The sequence below is a fragment of the Nicotiana tabacum genome, chromosome 17, assembly GCF_000715075.1.
Source record: "Nicotiana tabacum cultivar K326 chromosome 17, ASM71507v2, whole genome shotgun sequence".
NCBI classification, from domain to species: Eukaryota; Viridiplantae; Streptophyta; class Magnoliopsida; order Solanales; family Solanaceae; genus Nicotiana; species Nicotiana tabacum.
The window spans coordinates 97,759,811-97,781,680 of record NC_134096.1 but is presented as its reverse complement, the minus strand read 5'-3'; the positions used below and the strand labels follow the sequence as shown (position 1 = coordinate 97,781,680).

General features: G+C 35.9%; 2 protein-coding genes across 3 annotated transcripts; both read right to left on the bottom strand.

Moving 5' to 3' along the window:
- Window positions 1–470: 470 nt before the first annotated feature.
- Window positions 471–5,980, bottom strand: LOC107782726 (uncharacterized). Its single transcript, XM_016603658.2, has 4 exons — window positions 5,441–5,980; window positions 3,949–4,184; window positions 3,167–3,833; window positions 471–2,562 (listed from the first exon to the last, which is right to left on the bottom strand). The coding sequence occupies exons 2-4, from the start codon at window positions 4,180–4,182 to the stop codon at window positions 842–844; spliced, it is 2,622 nt and encodes an 873-aa protein (XP_016459144.1). The 5' UTR covers window positions 4,183–4,184; window positions 5,441–5,980; the 3' UTR covers window positions 471–841.
- Window positions 5,981–10,796: 4,816 nt separating this feature from the next.
- LOC107782710 (pentatricopeptide repeat-containing protein At3g29230) lies at window positions 10,797–14,126 on the bottom strand. 2 transcript variants are annotated; one of them, XM_016603643.2, is made up of 2 exons: window positions 11,767–14,126; window positions 10,797–11,463 (listed from the first exon to the last, which is right to left on the bottom strand). In XM_016603643.2, exon 1 carries the CDS (start codon window positions 13,754–13,756, stop codon window positions 11,948–11,950), a length of 1,809 nt encoding a protein of 602 aa, XP_016459129.1. In that variant the 5' UTR covers window positions 13,757–14,126; the 3' UTR covers window positions 10,797–11,463; window positions 11,767–11,947. The 2 variants fall into 2 exon arrangements, with proteins under 2 accessions (XP_016459129.1, XP_016459136.1); XM_016603650.2 differs by having other exon boundaries at window positions 10,797–11,455.
- Between the last annotated feature and the right edge of the window lie 7,744 nt (window positions 14,127–21,870).

Here is a 21,870-nt window from a genome sequence, read left to right as displayed (position 1 = left end):
TCCCAGATGGTGTATTTTTTAATTACATAATTAAAATACCGACCTACTTTGGTCGAAAAAAAACGACCAACTTTGGTCGGTTATTTCGGTAATTTTTTTTTTTTTGAATTTAATTGACCGACCAACTTTGGTCGGTATGCCCTTCGAACCTTCAAAATACCGACCACACGTTAATGATCGCGTTTTGGATGGTTATTGGCCATTATCGACCTACTTTGGTTGGATTTTTTGGACTGTTTTTGCCGAATTTTTTTGTAGTGTGGTAACTCAAAATCTTCACTCCGCCTCTTTGCTAGACCGGTTGAAATGTATCTTTTCCAGCATTCCATGTGACCATCTATGGGACGGAAAGTACGTTCTAAGAAGCATGAAGTTTCAATCTTTCATTTCAGGAAATCAGGAAAAGAACACGTAACAGATAGAAAACATGCATTTAGGAAAAAGAAGAAACTGAAAGGAAATTCCCCCAATTTGGACACCAACCATGTCATTTCTAATTGGATTAATCACTTTAAGGAAAAAAAAATATAGAATTATTAATAGGCTCTTACAGGAGTGTAATGGAAGCAGTAAAAGTGACATTTTAAGTTTTACGCAGAAATGTACAAAAATAAGCTCCAATGGTAATGAGATCCCTTTGGGGAAGCTACAAGAACCTTGGTGCTATCCACCACCCCCCCCCACACCGCCACCCCCCCCCCCCCCCAACATAATCTTTTGATAACTGAAGAATCCCGAGGGCCGCCTAGCACAGCATTGAGAATCAAAACTCTTTTCCACTTAAATAAAAGGCTTTTGTATGCAACAAGGCTTGAACTATGATGTGCGCCTAATCCACACATTAACATTGCTTCAGAGGAAGAGCAAGATTGCCGTTTAGATATCTCTGCCTTGGCAAGCGCCTCGTTCTCTTTCCCCAACCTGTTAGGCTTTTTTCCTCAAGCCCCATTTCACCAGAACAAGGCTGGATTACTAGAGGTGTGCAATCTGCAGGAATTGTTGGGGAGGGATCGGCATTTGCTAAACGCTTCCTTCCCCTGCCCCTCTTACCGGTTTTCCTATGTGACGAGCTAGACTGCCAAGAGGATCCACTGGCCTTAAACAGTTCTTCGAATTTTAAAATATCCTTGTTCACCTCATACCTAGACAGGGAAATAAGACCAGGAAGAACGTCCCTCTGAAAATCTTTTCGTTGTCTTCCCCTTTTTGCTTGCCCTCTTCGAGCCCATTTTGGTAAGGTAACGGCCACTGTTTCTTCGTCGTTATGGCTCTCCAGTGTTGGTATTTTATAGGAATACTCTTCTTCCTTCATATCTTCCAGCTTCAGTGTCATAAACTCAAAGTAATCAAAGCCATCGGGAATGGATTCCTCATCAAAGTCGCACGCTGTACCCGAACAGATCGCTCTAGCAATGGATTCTTGTTGAACACAACAGTGAGAGGAGACCAACTCAGCAAACCATTTGAGGCAGTCGCTAGTTTCAGTTTGCAACGCATCATTCATTTCTCCGTTTGCACCAGACATTGAGATGGAAATTATAGACTCAGCAGCAAGACTCATGGCTTCTTCATTCGGTTTATTAGATTCTTCTAATGTATGTTTAGATTCCCCACATTCCGCTTCAAATTCAAGAATTGCTGGAGCCTCTAAATCTATCTCAGTGGTCGCAATCCTCAGCACAACCCGAGGAAGAGCAGGTGCTGATGGAGCCTCTTCTTCATCTAACGACAAGTTCAAATCAATCTGATGCCTTAGACTAGAAATGCAACCATTTAGTCCCTTTTCTTGAAGAAAATCCTTGGCTTCCACCTGACTTCTACAAACAATCTCGTCTCCTGAAATTTTCGGGGCAGTAACATTGTTAGCATTAGGAAAATGGGTGTTTGAGAGCCCACTTGCTGCATGTGAGTCCGTGGGGGCACTGAAAATTGGAACACCAAAAATTGTCCTTATTTTAGTGCTGTCACTAACAGAGTCTTTGGTGGATCTCAACGACATGGTTCCCTGCCTCTGACCTATAATTTGAGAGGAATTGACTGTTGTGTCTTCTCTTCTAAAAAACTGCTGAGAATTATTCCGCAAGGAGTCCAGATTTAAGTGATAACAATTTTCCCTCCCTTTAGTCTGCTCTACACTTTTCTGTGTTTTCACCACTAACCAAGGCAATGTCTCCCGGGAGTTTTCCTGCTTCCTTTGACAATCTCCATATACAGGCGCTTTTCCAGCCGCTTCAGTTCGAGATACACAGGAAGTTTCCCTGTCAATCCTCATATGCATGTTGCTTTGATAAGACTCAACGTTCCGCAGAAGTTCAGTATAACTCTGAGAAAGTGGTCGAGATTTATGAGTGGAAGTCTGCACATTGGAACAGCTAGCAGATTGCATTTGATTTTCATGAATTTCTACACCAAAAATTGTTTTCTTCCCCTGGGGTTCAGTCTTGGTTTCCTTAAAGATAGAGTGCCTGAAAAGTTCATGACCTTGCGATGACTGAATACCTTTAGGTAAAATTTCAGCAGTTTCAAGTCTTCCAGAAGATTCGTTATCAGGTTGCTTTTTCTCTGAAACAAGTAGCAGCAATGAGATCAAAATATGAGGTGATAGCAAGACATTAACATCAAACACAACAGTTCAGATAAAAAATTAAAATTGTTGCATTCTCACTTATCAACAAATCTTTTATGCCCTTTAAGTGAGGTAGTCCACACAATGCATATAAGGCATGCATGATTATTGCATCACGATCACTACTGTTGTAATAGAGGAAAAATATGGAAAGAATGAAAAGAATAAATAAAGGAGGTACGTCCAAACATCAGTAAAAACAATTTGATAACAAAGACTTGTTTACTAGTATAAGATGCATTAACCTCACCAACTGTCTGTATTACTAACAGTTTAGCCTGATGCAGTATAGCAAATAAAGAGGTGTCATGCAACATGAGATCTATCTGTGACTATGACGGTGGCCCTTTCTGCTCCTACTTTTTTAGTCCATCTAAACATTCATAGCGCAACCCACTTGGAAGAAATAACCTCAGCAAGAAAAAAGGATCTCAACAAGAATCCTAAACTTGTGCATCAGAAAGGTAGATGTTTCACGACTGCCAACTAATACAGTTGGAAAACTGAAAAAAAGGGTTTACATCATGAAAACAATCTTACCAGCATTTAATTTAAAAGTTAACTGCTCTTCTCCATTCCTGGGAGGTGGGTGGTTGAGGCAAATTCCACGAATCCTTTCCTTGAGTGACTCTGGAGAGAATTTTCCCCCGTCATAGATGTCATCCTCGAGGCAAGTAATGCTACTTATATTGACATCCGGCACCAACGGAGAAGCTTCTTCAAGTGGTAAAGGTTTATTCAAGTCAGCTAGTTCATCAGTTCCTTTTAAGGAATTGGCTCTGTCAAGATCAACATCAGAATGAAATTCCAAAGTGCTGGCAAAAGGCATCTTTGCATCTCCACTTAGGGGCATCTGATAAATTCCCTCAACAGGGTTCCCTTGAATGCAGGGTACTCCCCATTGTTTCCGAGTAGGGTGTTCTTCTTCGTTATTCATGCACCCCTCAACTACGAATCTAGAATCAAACATTTTCCTCTGGAACAAACTGCTACTGGACCTACTATTGCTCTCCATAAAATCAAAAGAAGATTGATTCTTAGCAGTGTTTGTGGTTGATAGCTGACCAGCTATAGAATCCAATGAAGGAAAATGAGACAATGAAGGAATTGACTGGAATGTCTTCATTGGATGATTAAGCATTTCTTTCCTTTGAAGTTCATTCATTAGATCCCTTTGCCTTCTATAAAGCCGGTGGAGTTCTTGGAGCTGCATCGGTAAACCACAATAAGAGCACATAAAATGTTAAAAAATTATCTCCTTATGTTAGTCCTTCATAGAAATGAAACAATTTGAGTGAGAACATGATTGAAAGTCACAATACCTGATGCCTGAAAACTTTCTCATGCTTCAAAATTGTCTGCCTCACTTTTTCTTTGTCACATTCAAAATATCCATCAACCAGTTGCAGCGACAAAACTGAGTCAGTGCACTGATTTCTTTTCCTTGACTTATTTTCATGATTTACGAGCCATGGGATGTTAGTTCCGTTGCTATTTAGATCACTCATGGAGCAAAATCCTGGCAAATATCTCTTGCATTGTAATTTAGTTCCCATTCCTGCACTCATACAAGGAGTGGAAAAATATGATCAGAGTAGTAAAATGATCAAAACACCAAGAAAAACACTAAAGAACTCTAAATTAGACCATAAAAATCAAGAACATATTTTCCGGAGAGATTATGACAGTGACAAGCTCAATAAAGAAAGCATACAATCCAATTTATTTCAGTTCAATGAACCAGTATACTTGCTTGAAAAAATTCACCAACTTTATTACACCATATCGTAATTATTTTTAGCTAATGCAACAAGCGTTCTATCAGCTGAAACTGAGCTACAGTCCAGCTTCAATAAGCTAGCGTTTGGCCATAGATTTCTAAATTTATTCTGAAAAATCTGATTTGGGTGAAGTTTGGTTTGGAAAAACATGAAACATGACTTATACCCACAAGTTCTAAAAACTATCACAAATACCCAACAGTACCATTATCAATAACATTCATTATATTATCGCAAACCATAGTCCTGAACATAAATAAATTTGATACAAAATTATCATTTTTATAATGAATTACATGATACACCATCAGATGACCGAGAAGACGAAGCAACATCGTTACAAAATAATAAATGGTGGGCTCTTTTATAAAATACAAAAGTTTAGGGCAATTTTTAAAAAATATAATAGTGATATTTTGGCCCAAAACCAGCTATTGAGCTGATTTTGGGATTTGGGATTTGGGACTTGTGATTTGACCAAAATGTAAGCAAAATCTATGGCCAAACATGTGTTTGCCAAATAAAACCCAAGTTTAATTTGGCAAAATCTATGGCCAAACGGGTCCAGTAAAATATTGACAGGAAAATAAAAGGGGTTAAAAAGGAAAGAGTTTTAACAGTGTACACATTTTTTACACCAGGTGAGATGTACTATACTATAAGGTAACTGTCTATAGTAATTCTAATATGGTAACCTAAAATTTACAGTAAATAACAAAGATATTAGTACTAAATTTTCAAGTCAATTTTTGGAAATGAGAGCAATGCAATCTGTGGCCTATCTTGACGTTGGTCAAACAAATTAATTCCTTATTTTCCATGAAAAAAAAACATTCCTTGTTCAATTTTACTCAACAAATGTATGAAATATTAGCAAAAACTTCCAGTCAAATTTCCAATTCTCTTATATTTTCCTCCTTTTTAGTAATCAAAACATATACTGTAGATCAAATCCAACTCGAAGCTCACAACAGCAAAAAGAACTTAAAAATTTAAACAACATAGAAGAACTGAGAGAAGTAAAGAGAATAACCTCAAAAATTTCTGCTAATTTTCTGCTAATGAGAATTCTCTCTGTTCAACTGAAACTCCCTTTAAAGACCCAGAAATCAAAATAATAATTTAAGGAGCAACAACCTTTGTGCTGTCACTGATCAAGAAACCTCAAAACAAAAACATCATATCCACAACCCCCAAAAAAAAACATATGAAAAAACAAGTACACTTCTGCTAATCAATCAGAAGAAGCTACATGTAAGAGAGATCCCAGATAAGATTAAGATCTCTCTATTTCTCTCTCTCTCTCTTTCTTTTTTTCTCTCTACAGAAAAATGAAGTCTTTGCAATGACTTAAAAAATGTCAACATATGGTCTCTTTGTTATTCTCATATACTTTTTCTTTCACCTTCAATCATTTCTTTACCTAATTGGCTGGCTATATTTGATAGTTATATAACAGCGTATCTAATCTAAAAGAATAAAATATTAAAAGATTTTCTGGGCTTTTGAGGAAGTGAATGAAAGACACATAGGTATTTGTAGCACATTTTCTAGATTCTCTGTGCCCCTCCCCTCTACTCACTTCCGTGCTTGTTGGGGTACCCTCTTTATTTTTATTTTTTTTTGTTTTGCTAGTATTTCTTTATTGACACATAATATATTACTATTAGAACTAATTTTTATATTATTAGTATATTTTAACCGGCAACAGCATGCAACTTATCTTATATTTCAAATTATGAATCTCATTTTTAATGAACGGTTATCATTTAAGTGATTATTATATAATGTAAAAGAAACTATTGTTACTCCCTCCTATCCGTTTTAGTTGTTATGTTTCTCTTTTGCACGTCTCTTAAGAACTATTAATAAGAAGGGTCTTTTGACTTATTATAGTCTATACCTTTTTTTTGAAGTGGAGCTTTGGAGCAACGGTAAAGTTATCTTCGTGTGATATATAGGTCATGAGTTCGAGCCGTAGAAACAACCACTAATACTTGCATTAGAGTAGGCTGTTTACATCACACCCATTAAGGTACGGGCGTACGGCCCTGCGTGAACGCGAGATGTCTTGTGCAACAGACCGTCCTTTAGTCTACCTTAGTTATATCTTCATATTTAAGTTTTCTATACTATATAATCATTATTTTTTTTCTTTCAAAAATAACTAATACTAAGGACACAATAGAAAAATATAATTAATATTTTCTTTATTTTTTAAAATGATAAATATTTTGGATCACTTATATTTGGTACCATAACAACTAAAATGGAGTATTATTATAATTTTAGAAGGTGAAAAAGGATATCTTTATAACTTACAACAGGAAATGTCTTCAACTCCTCAACAGTTTCCTAAAAGCTTCTTTAAATGACCTCATTCATTATCTTAAACGGAAAAAGTCTAATCTGATTAATAATCACGCGCAGGAGCAGTGTATGGATAAAATCGCTCTCTGTTGAAGACTGACGGAAAGTGCAAAGCGTACGACAGGGCTTAATTGAAAGATATGGAGGCCGAGAGTTAGCTGACATGTGGAACTGTGGCGCGTGGCTGAAGATACTCTTTATCGTGAATTGACTTAACTTTTGAACCTCAACTTACTCCGTCCAAAAAAAATGGCAAACTTCGGAAATTTTAGATTGCTCGATTTTTTTTGTTTTTTGGTATAAAAATGTATATATTTTGAAATTGTAAAATGGTAGGAAAAAACTGTGTAGCTTTTCAAATAGCAGGACTGTCATATAACATGAATTTTTGGTCTATAACTTAAAACAATAAATCTCAGGTTTGAAAGAAGATCCAAATTTTAACTTAATAAATTCAAAGATGAATGTTCTCTAAAAGTATGAGTTTAACACTTATAGTACTAATATTGTCAAAATGTTCACATATATGTCTATAGTTTAAAATAATAGGTTCAATGGAACTCATATTCAAAATTATGAGCCCGGCGCTATTCATACTCAATATTTTATAAAAATATTAGTATGCACCAACTTATATGTGGCACTCCCCCTTCTAGTGTTAAAAAAAAAAACCTAGAGAGTATCGATTTTCACTGGTTGATGTTAGAGCAAAATTATAAATATTCTCCTATTAACTTGACAAAAAACAAATAAATAAGATAAGCCAAGTATTTGTCAATCTTCAATTTTACTTTAATATTCTTGTCCAACAAAGTAAACAAATGGTTTTAAGCCTTGTAGGCAGTGTTTCCACTTTTAAAGGACTTACGTAACGTGAAGTTAAATTAATCAGCATCCCAAAACGAGAATTTGTTGTCAATTTTACTTTAATATACTTGTTCTACGAAATGAATAAATAGTTTTAGACTTTATAGGGAACGCTTTCCCTTTTAAGAAACTTATGCAAGAAGTTAAATTATTCTGCGTCCTAAAAAACAAAGAAGCATCACTAGATTGAAAACCAAAAATATCTTGTTTCACGTTTATCGGTAATAAATCCTAAAGAAGAACAAAAGTAATTCGAGATTTAAAAGCTTAATTGTTGGGTAAAGTTATACAAGTCCATATGCGGACAACGGAATGTAATGGTCTAGTGGATAAATCTAGCAAAAAGACGAATTGAATATTTTGGTCCATTACTCGAGCGTATATCGTTTTCAGCACAATATTATTACTATGTTTATATAAATGTAATTTCAAATGAAGTTAGTAAAGTATTACGTAATAAAATCCCATAGACCAAAAACCTTAAAATAAATAAATTAGTTAGAGAAAGCGTAAGATAAGCAGGGAAACTTGAGACGGGGAGTCATGCGGAGAAAAAAAGGGCAGCCCGGTGCACTAAACTCCCGTTATGCGCGAGGTCCGAAAAAAGAACGAACCACAAAAATCTATTGTACGCCGCTTTACTTTACATTTCCGCAAGAAACTGTTTTTACGATTTGAACCTGTCACCTCCGGCAGCAAATGTGAATCCTGTGGAAGAATAAACAAAAAGGTAACGCTGTTAGACATTTTTTATTATTGTTTTATATGTGTTAAGACCTCATTTGAGAAAAATGGTAAGTGGATGTATTCATGGACGGTTACACAATATGGGCCTACGCGTCGTCTGTTTCCTCTCATTTTTGCTGATTATTCAACGTTTAAAAGATTTTAAAGCTATTCTAGTGTTCAAACTTTTTTAAATAATAATCATAGTATTCTTTGTGCGCGCATCGATTAATTTCACAGTATATTTATTATCTCTTATTAGATAATTTTATTCACCAAAACGTAAACAAATAAAAAAAAATTACCTAATGTTTTTAGCTTTACTTGAGCAATTTTTGTGTTGACTTAAAAAGCACATGTCAAGATTTGAAGGAGAATGCCTCGACAAATATAATACTCCAAGCGCTTGGTTGTTGAAAAATAAATAGAAATAGTAACATGATTATTTTATCCATTTGTTTTTACATACTCTAATTAACAAGCGAGTGTAACTTGTCTTTGCATAACAATTTTCAAGATTCTGTAGCCAACATATTCGTATTCGAACTTATAGGACAATAGCATTTTGATTAATTGAGAATATAAGGTGATTTAATGGTCATATTATAATGCTATCACTGCCTTTTTCTGCCGTTTATTTTTTTTCTTCGAGGCTTGTTTAGTTGTTTTAGAAAGACCTTGCCATAGAATGTATATTGTTAAATATATTTTTATATGCCTAAAGAGAATTGTATTCGAAATATATACTCATCTCAACCTTTATTTAATTTATATTCATTTCAAGTGATACTTCGACACATAATCCCATCGAAATGCATTTTGTTTCCCGTATTCAAGAAAATATTACATGATCGAATAATTCAAGGAAGAATGGAATGTGGGGAGTCTTTTTTTGGGGTTTAATCATCCGGTATATAAAAATTGTTGGCTCAAATAATTCCGATCCGATCCGATCCACATCATATAGAGAGAATTCTTTTAGATAGATCACACTTGTCGAATGGTTGGAACATGACTTCTTTGATAAAGAACTTGAATAAATTCGTTTTCCCAAAGGAGTCATCATTAGCTATTAGTACTAGAAATATAGAGACACATTCAATCCCGACGTATTTCAGATGGCACAGACACATTAATTTTAAAAGATTCTTCTTTACTAAGGTGTAGCCTTGTAAATATTGAACACATTTCAATTCGAATAATGTCATTAATTCAGCTAAGCTTTCATAGATCTCCTATCAATATAATTGCCATGTAATGTATATTCCACCAACAGATAAAACAAGTGAAATGTGAGCCAAAACTTTCCAAACTTCATCCATTTGTCTGTATGTTAACATGATCCATGTCTTTTTGTTGACATGATTGATCTGCTTTGCCAACCAGAAAATTCCAATATTTATGCTAAATCTGGTTTCTTTTTCTTCATCACTTTATTCCACCTTCGTTTAAAACCATTGACTCAATCTCTTTTCATAACTAAATTCACATGAAATGAAAGTAGTAATCAATAATTTATTCTTAAAGATCACAAGCCTCTTGCAAATTTATCGCTAAAAAGGAAACAAGAAGTGTTAAACAACGGTCCCGTCAGCAAAAGTTGTTGTGGGAATTTACTCTATAATATACATGGCCAACTGTCATTTGATTTCCAAATTTACACGGAAAAAGTTGCACTATACTCATTTTCGTTTTAGGTTGTACTATTTCTTTTTTGGTATGTTTCAAAAAAATATGACACATTTATATATTTAAAAATAATTTAACTTTGAAATTCTTATTTTACATTTAATGACATGATTTTATAGTCACATAAATGTTGTGATAAGTTTCAAAATTCTTGTTTTCTTTCTTAAATTTCACGTCAAATCAAACAGGTTCACATAAAATAAAACAGAAGAAGTGCACGTTAGATTGAAGGTGAGGATCTACTTACTTCAAGAAAGAGGAAAAAGAAAAAGAAAAAGAAAGAAATTGTTAGTCATATTTGATATTTTTGTTTTATAAGGATAAATGGAAAAGATTCGTGAAGTCAATTTTTGGAGTGTGATATTAGAAGTGATAGGCTAACTAACTGTAGAATCCTAAGAATGAATAATGAGGCAATTAAAAATTAATAGAGTGCTTTAACTCTTTCAATAAATTCACATCCACCTTTCAGCAATCAATGAGTAACATGCTCGCACACCCACCTATGGTTAGTCTCGTGTTGATATTTTCCTTTTACACACTCTCGTCTACTCTTTCATAGTATTTATTTTGGACTTCCATTTCATAATATTAACTTCTAAAAATAGGTTTGACAATTATGAGCAATACGTACATGACTTCCTGATAGTCAATAGAGCAAATCCAACAAGAAATTGAGTTGTTCTTCAATCAGTATTTCAGTTCATAGAAAGATAACTAGTTAGGCAAAGATAATATTCTGCACAAGGAAGAAACTGTATCATTGAGAAGATCAGCAATACGTATGCAAACGGGGTGCATAATCATGGGATCACAAATCCAGCTGAAATGGCTTGTTTAGTTATTTCTCCCCTCAAACCAAGCAAAACACAGAAAATAGATATACACCACAGGGGTTGCCACAGGACATTGGTTATATATACACCACGAAGGCTAGAAAATCGAGCCTAACCAGTTGCATTTCTAGCTGACTGAATGATTTGAAAGACTGATCTGTTCAGGTTGATTTGCCTTTGCCAGAAGAGGAAAGCATCTTTTTCTTGTCATATCACCTTAATTGCATATACAAAAGGACTTGCCCCATCGGATGGACAATCTGCTCTAGATGATCATTTGTGAAATATTGAAGTAGCATAAATCCCCAATATCACCTCAAAGGTGAAGCTCCAATCTCCATTTGGTAGGCTGCGTTCCCTAACTCTATTTTAGGCAGGTGCTAACTACAGATGGACATTTATCACTGCTTCTACAAGACATCAGTGAAATGAGAGAATTAAGCAGCAACATGGTCCATATAATTTAGATCAAGATCAACCATAAGTTTCACTGTTTTTGGAGCATCTTCCTGCTTTAACGGAGTTTGATCCGTTTTAACCACAGTAAATTTTACCTGGCACTGCACATCTAGCACAGGGGTAAGACAGTAACAGATTAACTATTAAGAAGTTGAGGACTAAATAACTTGCAGAACTTTTTCCTGAAATATTGAAGATATCCAAAGACTAAATCTGTATTGGAAGTACAGCTTCATTATAACAGACTACAGAACGATGCTTGTTCTCAACTCATCATTATCTAAAACATATTTTCCACAAAGTTAGGTATATTATGCACAAGCATTGACCATGAGAAGTGTTCTTCAGTATTATTTACTAACTTGTTGATCTGGGCAGGATATAGGAGAGAAGAGCGTACAACAAATCTCACCTTTATTTCAAGTGCCATTGCTGCTTTGTGAGAGATTGATCTCAGGACTCATACTCATCATGGCAGTTTGTGTCATTCCATAATAGTTTTCTAGGGAAAATATTTACAAGTGTTGATTTACTGCATCAATCTCTGATATCTGGTCCGATATAAGATGACTCATCTCTGTTCATGAAACTAATCATTCATCGCAAAAACCCATTGGAACAGGACGAAGTAATTTAAGATGCTGACTTAATCCGTCTATCATATGATAAATCTTGTCTGATTTGACATGAGATTTGTCCATCACTGTGAACTCATGGTATTCATCATTCAATGCTAATAAGCTAGCACCAGATTGCTTTGGCCTGCCAATGCTCTTCATCATCAACCTTATGTTAGCAACATTATTCCAGTCTCCTGCCACAGCATAAATATTTGACAGTGCAGAAAGTTTTCCAGCATTTGTCGGCTCTAATTTAACTAGGAGGTTAAGCACGTCATCCGCAAGTTCAACTGCTTTATGCATCCTGCAAGCCCCTAAAAGGGAACCCCAAATTTTAACGTTTGGTTCAAGTGGCATCTTTCGTGCAAGATCGAAAGCTTCTTTAATATAGCCACCACGACCTAAAAGATCAATAAGACAACCATAATGTTCTATTTCAGGTATTACCCCATAATCTTTCTCCATAGAATAGAAATAAATTATTCCCTCATCCACCAAACCAGTATGATTGCACGCACACAAGATACCAACTAATGTCACTTTATCAGGCGCAAATCCTTCTTGCTTCATCTTAAAGAAAAGCTCAAGTGCCTTCTTTCCACGTCCATGCATAGCCAACCCATGAATCATCGCATTCCAAGAAACCAAATCTCTCTTTTTCAGCCCGTTAAAGACATTATAAGCCTTATGCAAGCAACCACACTTGGCATACATATCAATCAAGGCATTAGAAACCAGAGTACTACACCTGTACGTACTCCTCTCGACGGAATCATGCACTCTTTTACCCAAACTAAGCATGCCTGATTCTGCACAGGCAGCTAGAATGCTAACAATAGCCGCAACATCAAGCTTCAAACCTGCCTCCTCCATTCGCATATACAATCCAATTGCCTCTTTTACAAGGCCTTTTTCGGCATATCCTGATACCATTATCGTCCACGATACAAGATTTTTGGAAGGCATTTTATCAAACAACATTCGAGCCATCTCCAAATCCCCCACTTTGCAATAACCCGAGACCATTGTGGACCAAGACACAACATCCCTCAACGGCATCTTTTTAAACAATTCAAACGCCACAATCATTTCCCCAGTCTTAGTATATCCATCTAACATAGTATTCCAACTAACCCTGTCTCTTTGAGGCATTTCATCGAACAACTTTCGCGCTTCGCTCAAATCACCCACTTTCAACAACGCACTAATCATAGAATTCCAAGAAACAACATCTCTCTCCTTCATACCTCGAAACAACTGACCTGCAGCTCGTACACCAACTACCCCACACTTAGAATACGCATCAATCAACGAATTAGGGACATAAATATCATCCTCAAAACCCCATTTCACAACATGGGTATGAATCATACTCACAACACTCAACCAACACTTCCCCGAACAGCCCTTTAACAGAAACGAAAAGGTAAAATTATCAGGAAAAATACCAGCACACTGCATATAAAAGAAAGTAGCAAAAGCTTGAGATGGGTTGAAGTTGTGAATATGAGCTCTGATTAAAGCATTGTGCAAATGCACATTAGGGTCAGGAACTTGACTAAAGACTTTTAAAGCAGAACCCATTTGGCGACAAAGAGAAAAAGCGGTAATTAGTTTGGGAGCAATGAAAGGGTCTTGTTGAAGATTGGATTTGTATACAATTGCTTGCATTTGCTTCAGTTGGTTAATGTCTCTGCATTTGTCTAAGTCCCATAATTTCTGCTCGAAATGTCTTCGCCTTGAGACCCATGTAGGAGCTCGGATTGGTGTAGGCATCTGCATCTTACAAATGGGAAAATTGTTTGAATTGCGAGTTTGGGTCTTTAGCTCTTGACGGAGAGTTAGTAGAATTTTTGCTGACCTTTAAAGCCTCATTCATCCAAGACCTGCGACTGTCGGATAAGGTTTTATTATCCGTTAATTCTAATCATTCACTGTGTCTGTTTCCATTATCTTAACACCCCATGTTTCCTGCGGGAAATAACGTAATTGGGCTTTTAACTATTTTCTTTATTTATGGTTCTTTTGGTTGGCATTTTTTTTTTCTTCTTCTTTGATATTGATATTTAAGAGTAATTGAGAACATATAGATGAAAGACGAGTGAATGTTTTGTTTAGAGAAAATTTGAGAAAGAAAAACTCATGTGATAATTATTATAAACCCTAATATAAGTGGGTTATCATTATATTATAGTCGAAATCTATATATGTTATAGGAAGACTAGGTGTTGGTACAATGAATAAACTTTGCAAATATTCACCCAATCCCATCCAATTAAAAAGGATTGGATACGTTATTAAAAGCGAATCAAATATGAATCGTACCATGTTATTCTTTTTTAAAACGAATAACTTGCGGATTATAAATGAAATATCTGGATTAGACCTATGAACATCATTGGACAGAAAGGAGAGTGGAATATGCATGTTCATGATACGGTACAATATGGTTTTGAAAATTTCAGTTCGACAATATTAAATTTTAACTTTTTTAAAAATACTATACATTATCGTACCAAATTAATTTGATATTGTTTGATATGTTTAAGTTTGATTTCAATTTGTGTAGAATGGTAAGTTCGTAACGATGTCTTGCTTAACTTCACTTCATATACAGGGGAGAATTATGACTTAGGCAATATTAAAAACTCTTTCACGCTTGAAACGAATGGAAGTTGTCTAGTGGTTGACTGGGAACAGCACTTATTTTATTTTTAACATATGATCAATAATACATACACTACTAGAAATTCGCTAAAAATCAACCAAAAAAACCGACCAAAGTTGGTCGGTTATGGCCAATTACCGATCAAAACGCGACCATTACAGTGTGGACGGTGTTTTAATGGTCGGAATGGCTTACCGACCAAAGTTGGTCGGAAATTACCAACCAACTTTGGTCGGTAGCTTAAAACGACCATCTGACAAGTTTAATTACTTACCGACCAACTTTGGTTGGAAACATATTTTATTAATTTAATTTTACCGACTAAATTATGTTTTTTTATTAATTATTAAAATTTAAAAAAAACGACCAACTTTGGTCGGTAATTGAAAATTTATATTTTTTAAAAATAATTAAAATTAAACATTACCGACCAACTATGGTCGGTAATCTCAACAGTGCAGGCAAAATACCGACCAAAGTTGGTCGGTAATGTTGAATTCTGGGAATTCAATGTTCATTAACCGACCAACTTTGGTCGGTATTTTGGAATAATTTATTTTTTTTATTAAAAACCGACCAACTTTGGTCGGTTTTTCTGGGTTTAATTTTGGCATAAAATGCCTGTTTTGGCAGCTACACCACCTGCCAGCATACCAATACAACCTAATAACAACAACAACAACAACAACAACAACAACACAATAACAACAACCAAAACATTCAATAAATACTTTAAAACTAACAAATTAAAGTTCAATTGAACATAAAAATTCAAAACCAAGTTAAAACTAATTACAACTAGTTCAAAACTGGTTCTATTTGTCTAGTTCAAAGTATATAAAAGTCAAGGGGTATTTTCTACAACATCATCATCACCGTCTGATGAACTTTCATTTACAAGATGATATAGAGAACGGTCTTGTGGAGGACGGGAAGCACGATCATGGGGAGGACGGGAGGAACGATCACGAGCAGGACGGGAAGAACGATCACGTGGAGGTCGACCCTCTGGAGATGACTCACGAGATCGGGGCAACGGAAAAGCTCCACTAGATAGGAGAGTTCTGATCTGAGCTTGCATGCCAAGGAATTGAGCATCTCTAAGCCTTTCTCTTTCCTTGGCCGCTTCTAGCTCTGATGTGAGCTTTGTCACTGTCTCCCGCATAGCGGAGAGGCTCTCCCTATTAAGTTGCTCGCCTTGCGAGAAAGTCCCTATTCCTCGCATTCCACACTTATAGCGATGGAAGTTTTTAGTAGGAAGCCCGTATACCTTCCCCCATTTTGGACCGCCAACAGACTCCAACCATATTCTTTCAGCATCCTCGTCCGAAGGTTGGGTTGGCTCACCCGATTCACCAGCTGGATGACTACGGATGAATTCCTCTACGTTACTTTGGTAGCGACCCTATATTATTTTAAATTAAATCAGTATTTCAAAATTTTTATAAAAGTAAATTATAATACTTAAAGAAAATTGAAAGCTTACATATGCAGTCGAGGCCCGGTCCTCGACCCACCTATCTTGATCCCCCTCTTTCTTCTTCTTCACAATATGTGTCTCCTTGAATAGCTCATCATGACTCATTGGACGCCCATACTTCTTTTCCTGAAAACAAATTAATTTAGTTAATAAACAGAATAGATATACTTAGAAAAGTAAAATAATTTAAGCAATTACGTACCAATCTTCTTTTTATTGTCCCTAGGCTGATCGCACCTCCAGTGTGCAAGGAACCTCCCTTCTCGGATGCGCGAGCTTTCTTTCCTTTTTCGCTCCTCTCTAAGAACTCTGCGGTAAGCCATTGCCTTTGCAAATCATTCCACAAATTCTCAAGTAACCAGCCAGGCCTCTTGTTCTTCTTTTTAGCATCCGAGAAAGCATCCGCCAATCTCTTGCGAGCTTTATGATAAAAATTTGTAGCCACTTCCGCGCTATAGCGGTCTTCCCATACACACTTGCTCTGTATTTCAAAAGTTAAATATTAGATGGAAATATCATAAATATAAATTATTAAATTGTTTGAAAGAATATTTATACCTTAAATTGATTGAAAATTTGCTCCTTCAGTGAGAATGGGCAATCAGTCCTAGTCGCATAAGGGCCATCATAAAGCTTTCTGATGGCATTGGTGATTATCTTCGTAGTCTTATTACCCGGCCTGAACCTGCAATTTAACAATAAAAATATATTAATATCTTAGTAAAAATGTTACAAATCAATAGACGCAAAAATAATGAATAACACTTACCCATCACCCTCAGGGACTATGATGATCCTGCCATATCGATCATAATGCACTACCTCGTCATCACCATCTGAAGCATGTGTATCAGAGGCATGTGAAGACGGTGTAGGCGGGTTAGAGCTACTGCCTCACAGGCGAAGGCCTGCAATAGATGGAGTCGATGATGAAGATGGTTGTGATCCCTGTGACTGCGACATAGCTGGATGCGACCCAAGTGGATGTGATACCGATGGCTGTGACCCGAGTGACTGTGACCCGAGTGGCTGTAACATGGATGGATGCGATCCATGTGGATGTGATGTAGATGGCTGCGATGCAGATGGCTGTGAGGCAGCTGGACTGTATGTCGGACGTATAGTCCTATGGCCCTGTGATGGAAGACTGGATGTCTGAATGAAGGTGTACGGCTCGTGATGCTGTGGCAGCTCAGTATAGCCGTGTGGTGGAGGATAAGACATAGGCATCTCTGAAAAGGATGGACAAGAGGGAGTATTATTTTCTACCCTCCTCTTTCCCTTCCTACCCTTTTCTCGACCCCGAGAACTAGTAGGGTCATTGTTACCTTGACCCTTGCCTGCCATTTGCATAATATAATACACATTTAGATTGAAACATATAAGAAACTAGCTATAAAACGAGAGTGCTTTAAAAAACTAACTTTTTAATTCTCATCGACGTATTGTTCCTCGTCCGAGAATTCTTCGTCCTCACTTTTTTGAGCTCCATCAGTTGATTCTTCGTCCTCATTTTCTATAATTGTTACTTCATTTATATCAACTTCGTCCAATATGCGTTCAGGATGTTCCAAATTATTTTCTAACTGATCGTCCACTATTTGGTGAACATTGGAGATATCGTTTTGATATGTAACATCTAACACATTCTCGACTTCCACCCTACCTACAGGCTTAGTTTTTATTACAACCCACCAATCGGACTTATTCCGCCGCAATGGATAAGGAGCATAATACACTTGCCTAACGTTATGTGCAATTAAGAAAGGATCATAGCGATCATACTCCCTCGTATGATTAACCTCAATTATGTTGTATTGGTTGTGTACTCTTGTACCTCTTGTTGGATTTGGGTCAAACCACTTGCATCTAAAGAGTATCAATTTCTTATATGGCCAACTTGTATATTCTAGTTGTAATATTTTTTTGACCACACCATAATAATCAATATCTCCAACTTGGTTGCCATCACCACCTTGAACCCACACCCCATTGTTGTTGCTATTTTTATTTTTAGAGCAATCTTCTGTATGAAACTTATAACCATTCACTACGTACATAGACATCTGAAGCCCAGGTCCCCAAGATATATCTTTTAAAAATTGATTTACACCATTATTTGGATTATTTACCTACATAGAGTTAAAAAAATTCATAAGTTAGCACAACTTATGAATCAATTTTTATACATTCACTACATATATATATATATATATATATACACTTACAAACAAACTGTTTGAACCACGTATCAAATCTCGTATATACAGCATCATGGCCAAATTGACCCACGAAGTGACTGTGACATATCAAATATTTTTAGTAGTTGCATCAATATGTAGTCACAGTAAATTTTACATTTTGATAACTAATAAATCAATACTTACTTGAGAAATGGTACAACTTCGGGACAATTTAGCAACACATGAAGTGTAGCTGACTTGTACTCCATATCACTCAAACTTCTCTTTCTAACATCCTTAGAACATCGGCCTGGTTGATTGAATATGGACATTAGTGGATATAATGGATCATTCACACATTCGACCGTGTGCCTATTGGGCCTATTCCTAGAACATGGCACGTTACTCTCAAAATAATAAGAACAAAAATGTGCAGTTTCCTTTGCAAGATAGGCTTCGCATATACATCCTTCAATCTTATTCCTCTGCTTAACAAATTGTTTGCATTTGCCAATTGTCCTACATAATCTCATGTTAGCCAAGAACATTCAAATAAAATAGAATATTACATCAAACTTATAATATTACCTCTCAAAGGGATACATCCATCTGCATTGAACATGCCCTCCAAGTCGTGCCTCGTGTACAAGGTGTATTGGAAGGTGTTCCATCACATCAAAGAAACCACATGGGAATATTTTTTCCACCTTACTAGAAATTACACGGATGTTCTGGTCCATCCGAAGTAGGTTTTCTTCCCTTAATGTGGTAGAACACAAGTCTTTGAAAAATAAACTAATCTCTGTGATGGGTTTCCAGATTCTTTCAGGCAAACCACAAAATGCAATAGGCACTAAGGTCTCCATTAAAATATGGCAGTCATGACTTTTCAAATGGCTCAACTTCCCTACCTCCATATCTACTTTTTTTCCAAGATTCGACGCATAACCCTCAGGCATATTCAATTTCGTAACCCAATCACAAATTTGTCGTCTTTCCTCCAAAGTGAATGTGTAACTTGCTTTGGGCTTGAACACCTTACCATTGTTTGCTGTCTGCAAGTATAATTCAGGCCGCCTACAATATTCTTGTAAGTCCATTCTAGTCTTCGGGTTATCTTTTGTCTTACCTTTAACATCCATCACTATGTTGAACAAATTATCAAAATAATTCTTCTCAATATGCATGACATCAAGGTTGTGTCGGAAAAGATTATCCTTCCAATAAGGTAACTCCCAAAATATACTCTGTTTCGTCCAATTATGATTAACACCATATCCGGGGAATCTATAAGGTGGAGCCTCAGTAACTTTACTGAAGTTCTGGACCCTCTCCCAAATTTTCTCACCTGAAAGTATCGGAGGTGGAGAATTATATTCCACTTTATTCTTTTTGAATGCATTTTCCATCCTTCTAAACTCATGATCATCAGGCAAGAATTGACGGTGACAATCAAACCATGATTGCTTTCGGCCATGTTTCAAAGTGAACGCTTTACTATTTTCCATGCAGTAAGGACAAGCTAGCTTCCCAATAGTCATCCACCCAGACAACATTCCATACGCAGAAAAATCATTAATAGTCCACATTAAATTAGCATGCAAATTGAAATTCTGCTTGGTTGATATGTCATATGTTTCAACACCATCATACCACAATTGTTTTAGCTCATCAATCAAAGGTTGCAAATATACATCAATCAAACTTTTTGGATTACGTGGACCGGGGATAATACAATTTAAGAATATATATGGACTAGTCATACACAACTCAGGTGGTAGATTATAAGGTGTAAGAAAGACAGGCCAACATGAATATGGTGTCGCAGATATAGAAAAAGGCGTGAAGCCATCCGCACACAGACCTAACCGAATGTTCCTTGGTTCACTAGCAAAATCTGGATATGTCCTATCAAAGTGCTTCCAAGCTTCTCCATCTGAAGGATGACACATAACACCAGGTGGTCTTCTATTTTCAAAGTGCCATCTCATATGAGGAGCAGAACTCATCGACGCATATAACCTCTTTAACCTAGGTATAAGAGGTAAATAATGCATCGCCTTGACATCGACCATATTCCCGCTGGAAAGCCTCTTGAAACAAGGCTTTTCGCAAAATTTACAACTGTCTAAAGTTGCATCATCTTTATAATATAACATGCAACCATCTTCACAACAATCAATTCTCATTGACGAAAGTCCTAACTTAGAAACCAATCTCTTTGCCTTATAGAAATCACTAGGTAAGTTGATATTAGGGTCAACTAGTTCACTCATAAGGTCAATGAAAGAGTCCATGGCTGCTTGAGAAATATTCCAATTAGATTTGATACTTAGTAATCTAACTGCAACAGACAGCTCAGAGTGCGGACTTCCTTCACATAGTGGACGACTAGCTTCCTCTAACTGTTCATAAAAATATTTTGCGTCATCATTAGGAGTTTGTTCAATATTTTCATTGGGCTCACCCCCGAAGTGCATCCCAAAAGCATCCACAACCATATCCTGAATTCTAGAATCAAGATTTGTATTCTCCACCGACCTACTACTTTCACCAACAACCATGTTATGAAATATCCCACGGCTACCATCGATCTCTCCATGATTAGTCCACACAAAGTAATTCTCTATAAACCCCTTCCTACAAAGATGAAGCTTAACTTCCTCCGATTTTTTAAACTTCATACAATCGCACCTGACACAAGGGCACCTAATTACTCCTTCACTTTGGTATGGTGGAAGTGACATTGCATGTCTAATAAAGTCATCAACCCCTTCTACAAAATCCTCCCGCAATCCCCGCCGATTAGGATAATTCCTATTGTACATCCAAGTACAATGTTCCATCTATACAAATAAAACAAGAACAAATTAATTTATTCTACAATTATAAATTAATTATATCTTTTTTAGTTAATTCAAGATAATAATTAGCTCCTAATTACACCAATTTATATCCTAAAAGTTCAATTCATATCCAAAAGGTCCAATTCATATCTTAAAAGTTCAATTCATATCCTAAAAGTTCAATTCACAAGAACAAATCCTAAAAACTAAAATTTCAATTCATATCCTACGAGTTTAAACATAAACTAACTAAACGAAAGAAATTCAACCCATACCCTAAAAGTTCGATTCACAAGAACAAATTAATTTATTCTACAATTATAAATTAATTATATTTTTTTTAGTTAATTCAAGATAAATATTTTTTCCTAATTACACCAATTTATATCCTAAAAGTTCAATTCATATCCAAAAGGTCCAATTCATATCTTAAAAGTTCAATTCATATCCTAAAAGTTCAATTCACAAGAACAAATCCTAAAAACTAAAATTTCAATTCATATCCTACGAGTTTAAACATAAACTAACTAAACTAAAGAAATTCAACCCATACCCTAAAAGTTCGATTCACAAGAACAAATCGTAAACCCTAGATTCTAACTAAACTATTCATGACAATACAAAGTTAATAATTCAATTCTAACTAAACTATTCAAGACAATACAAACTCAAAATTGAAACACTCATCAATTAAAACTAATTCATAACTAATTGACTAA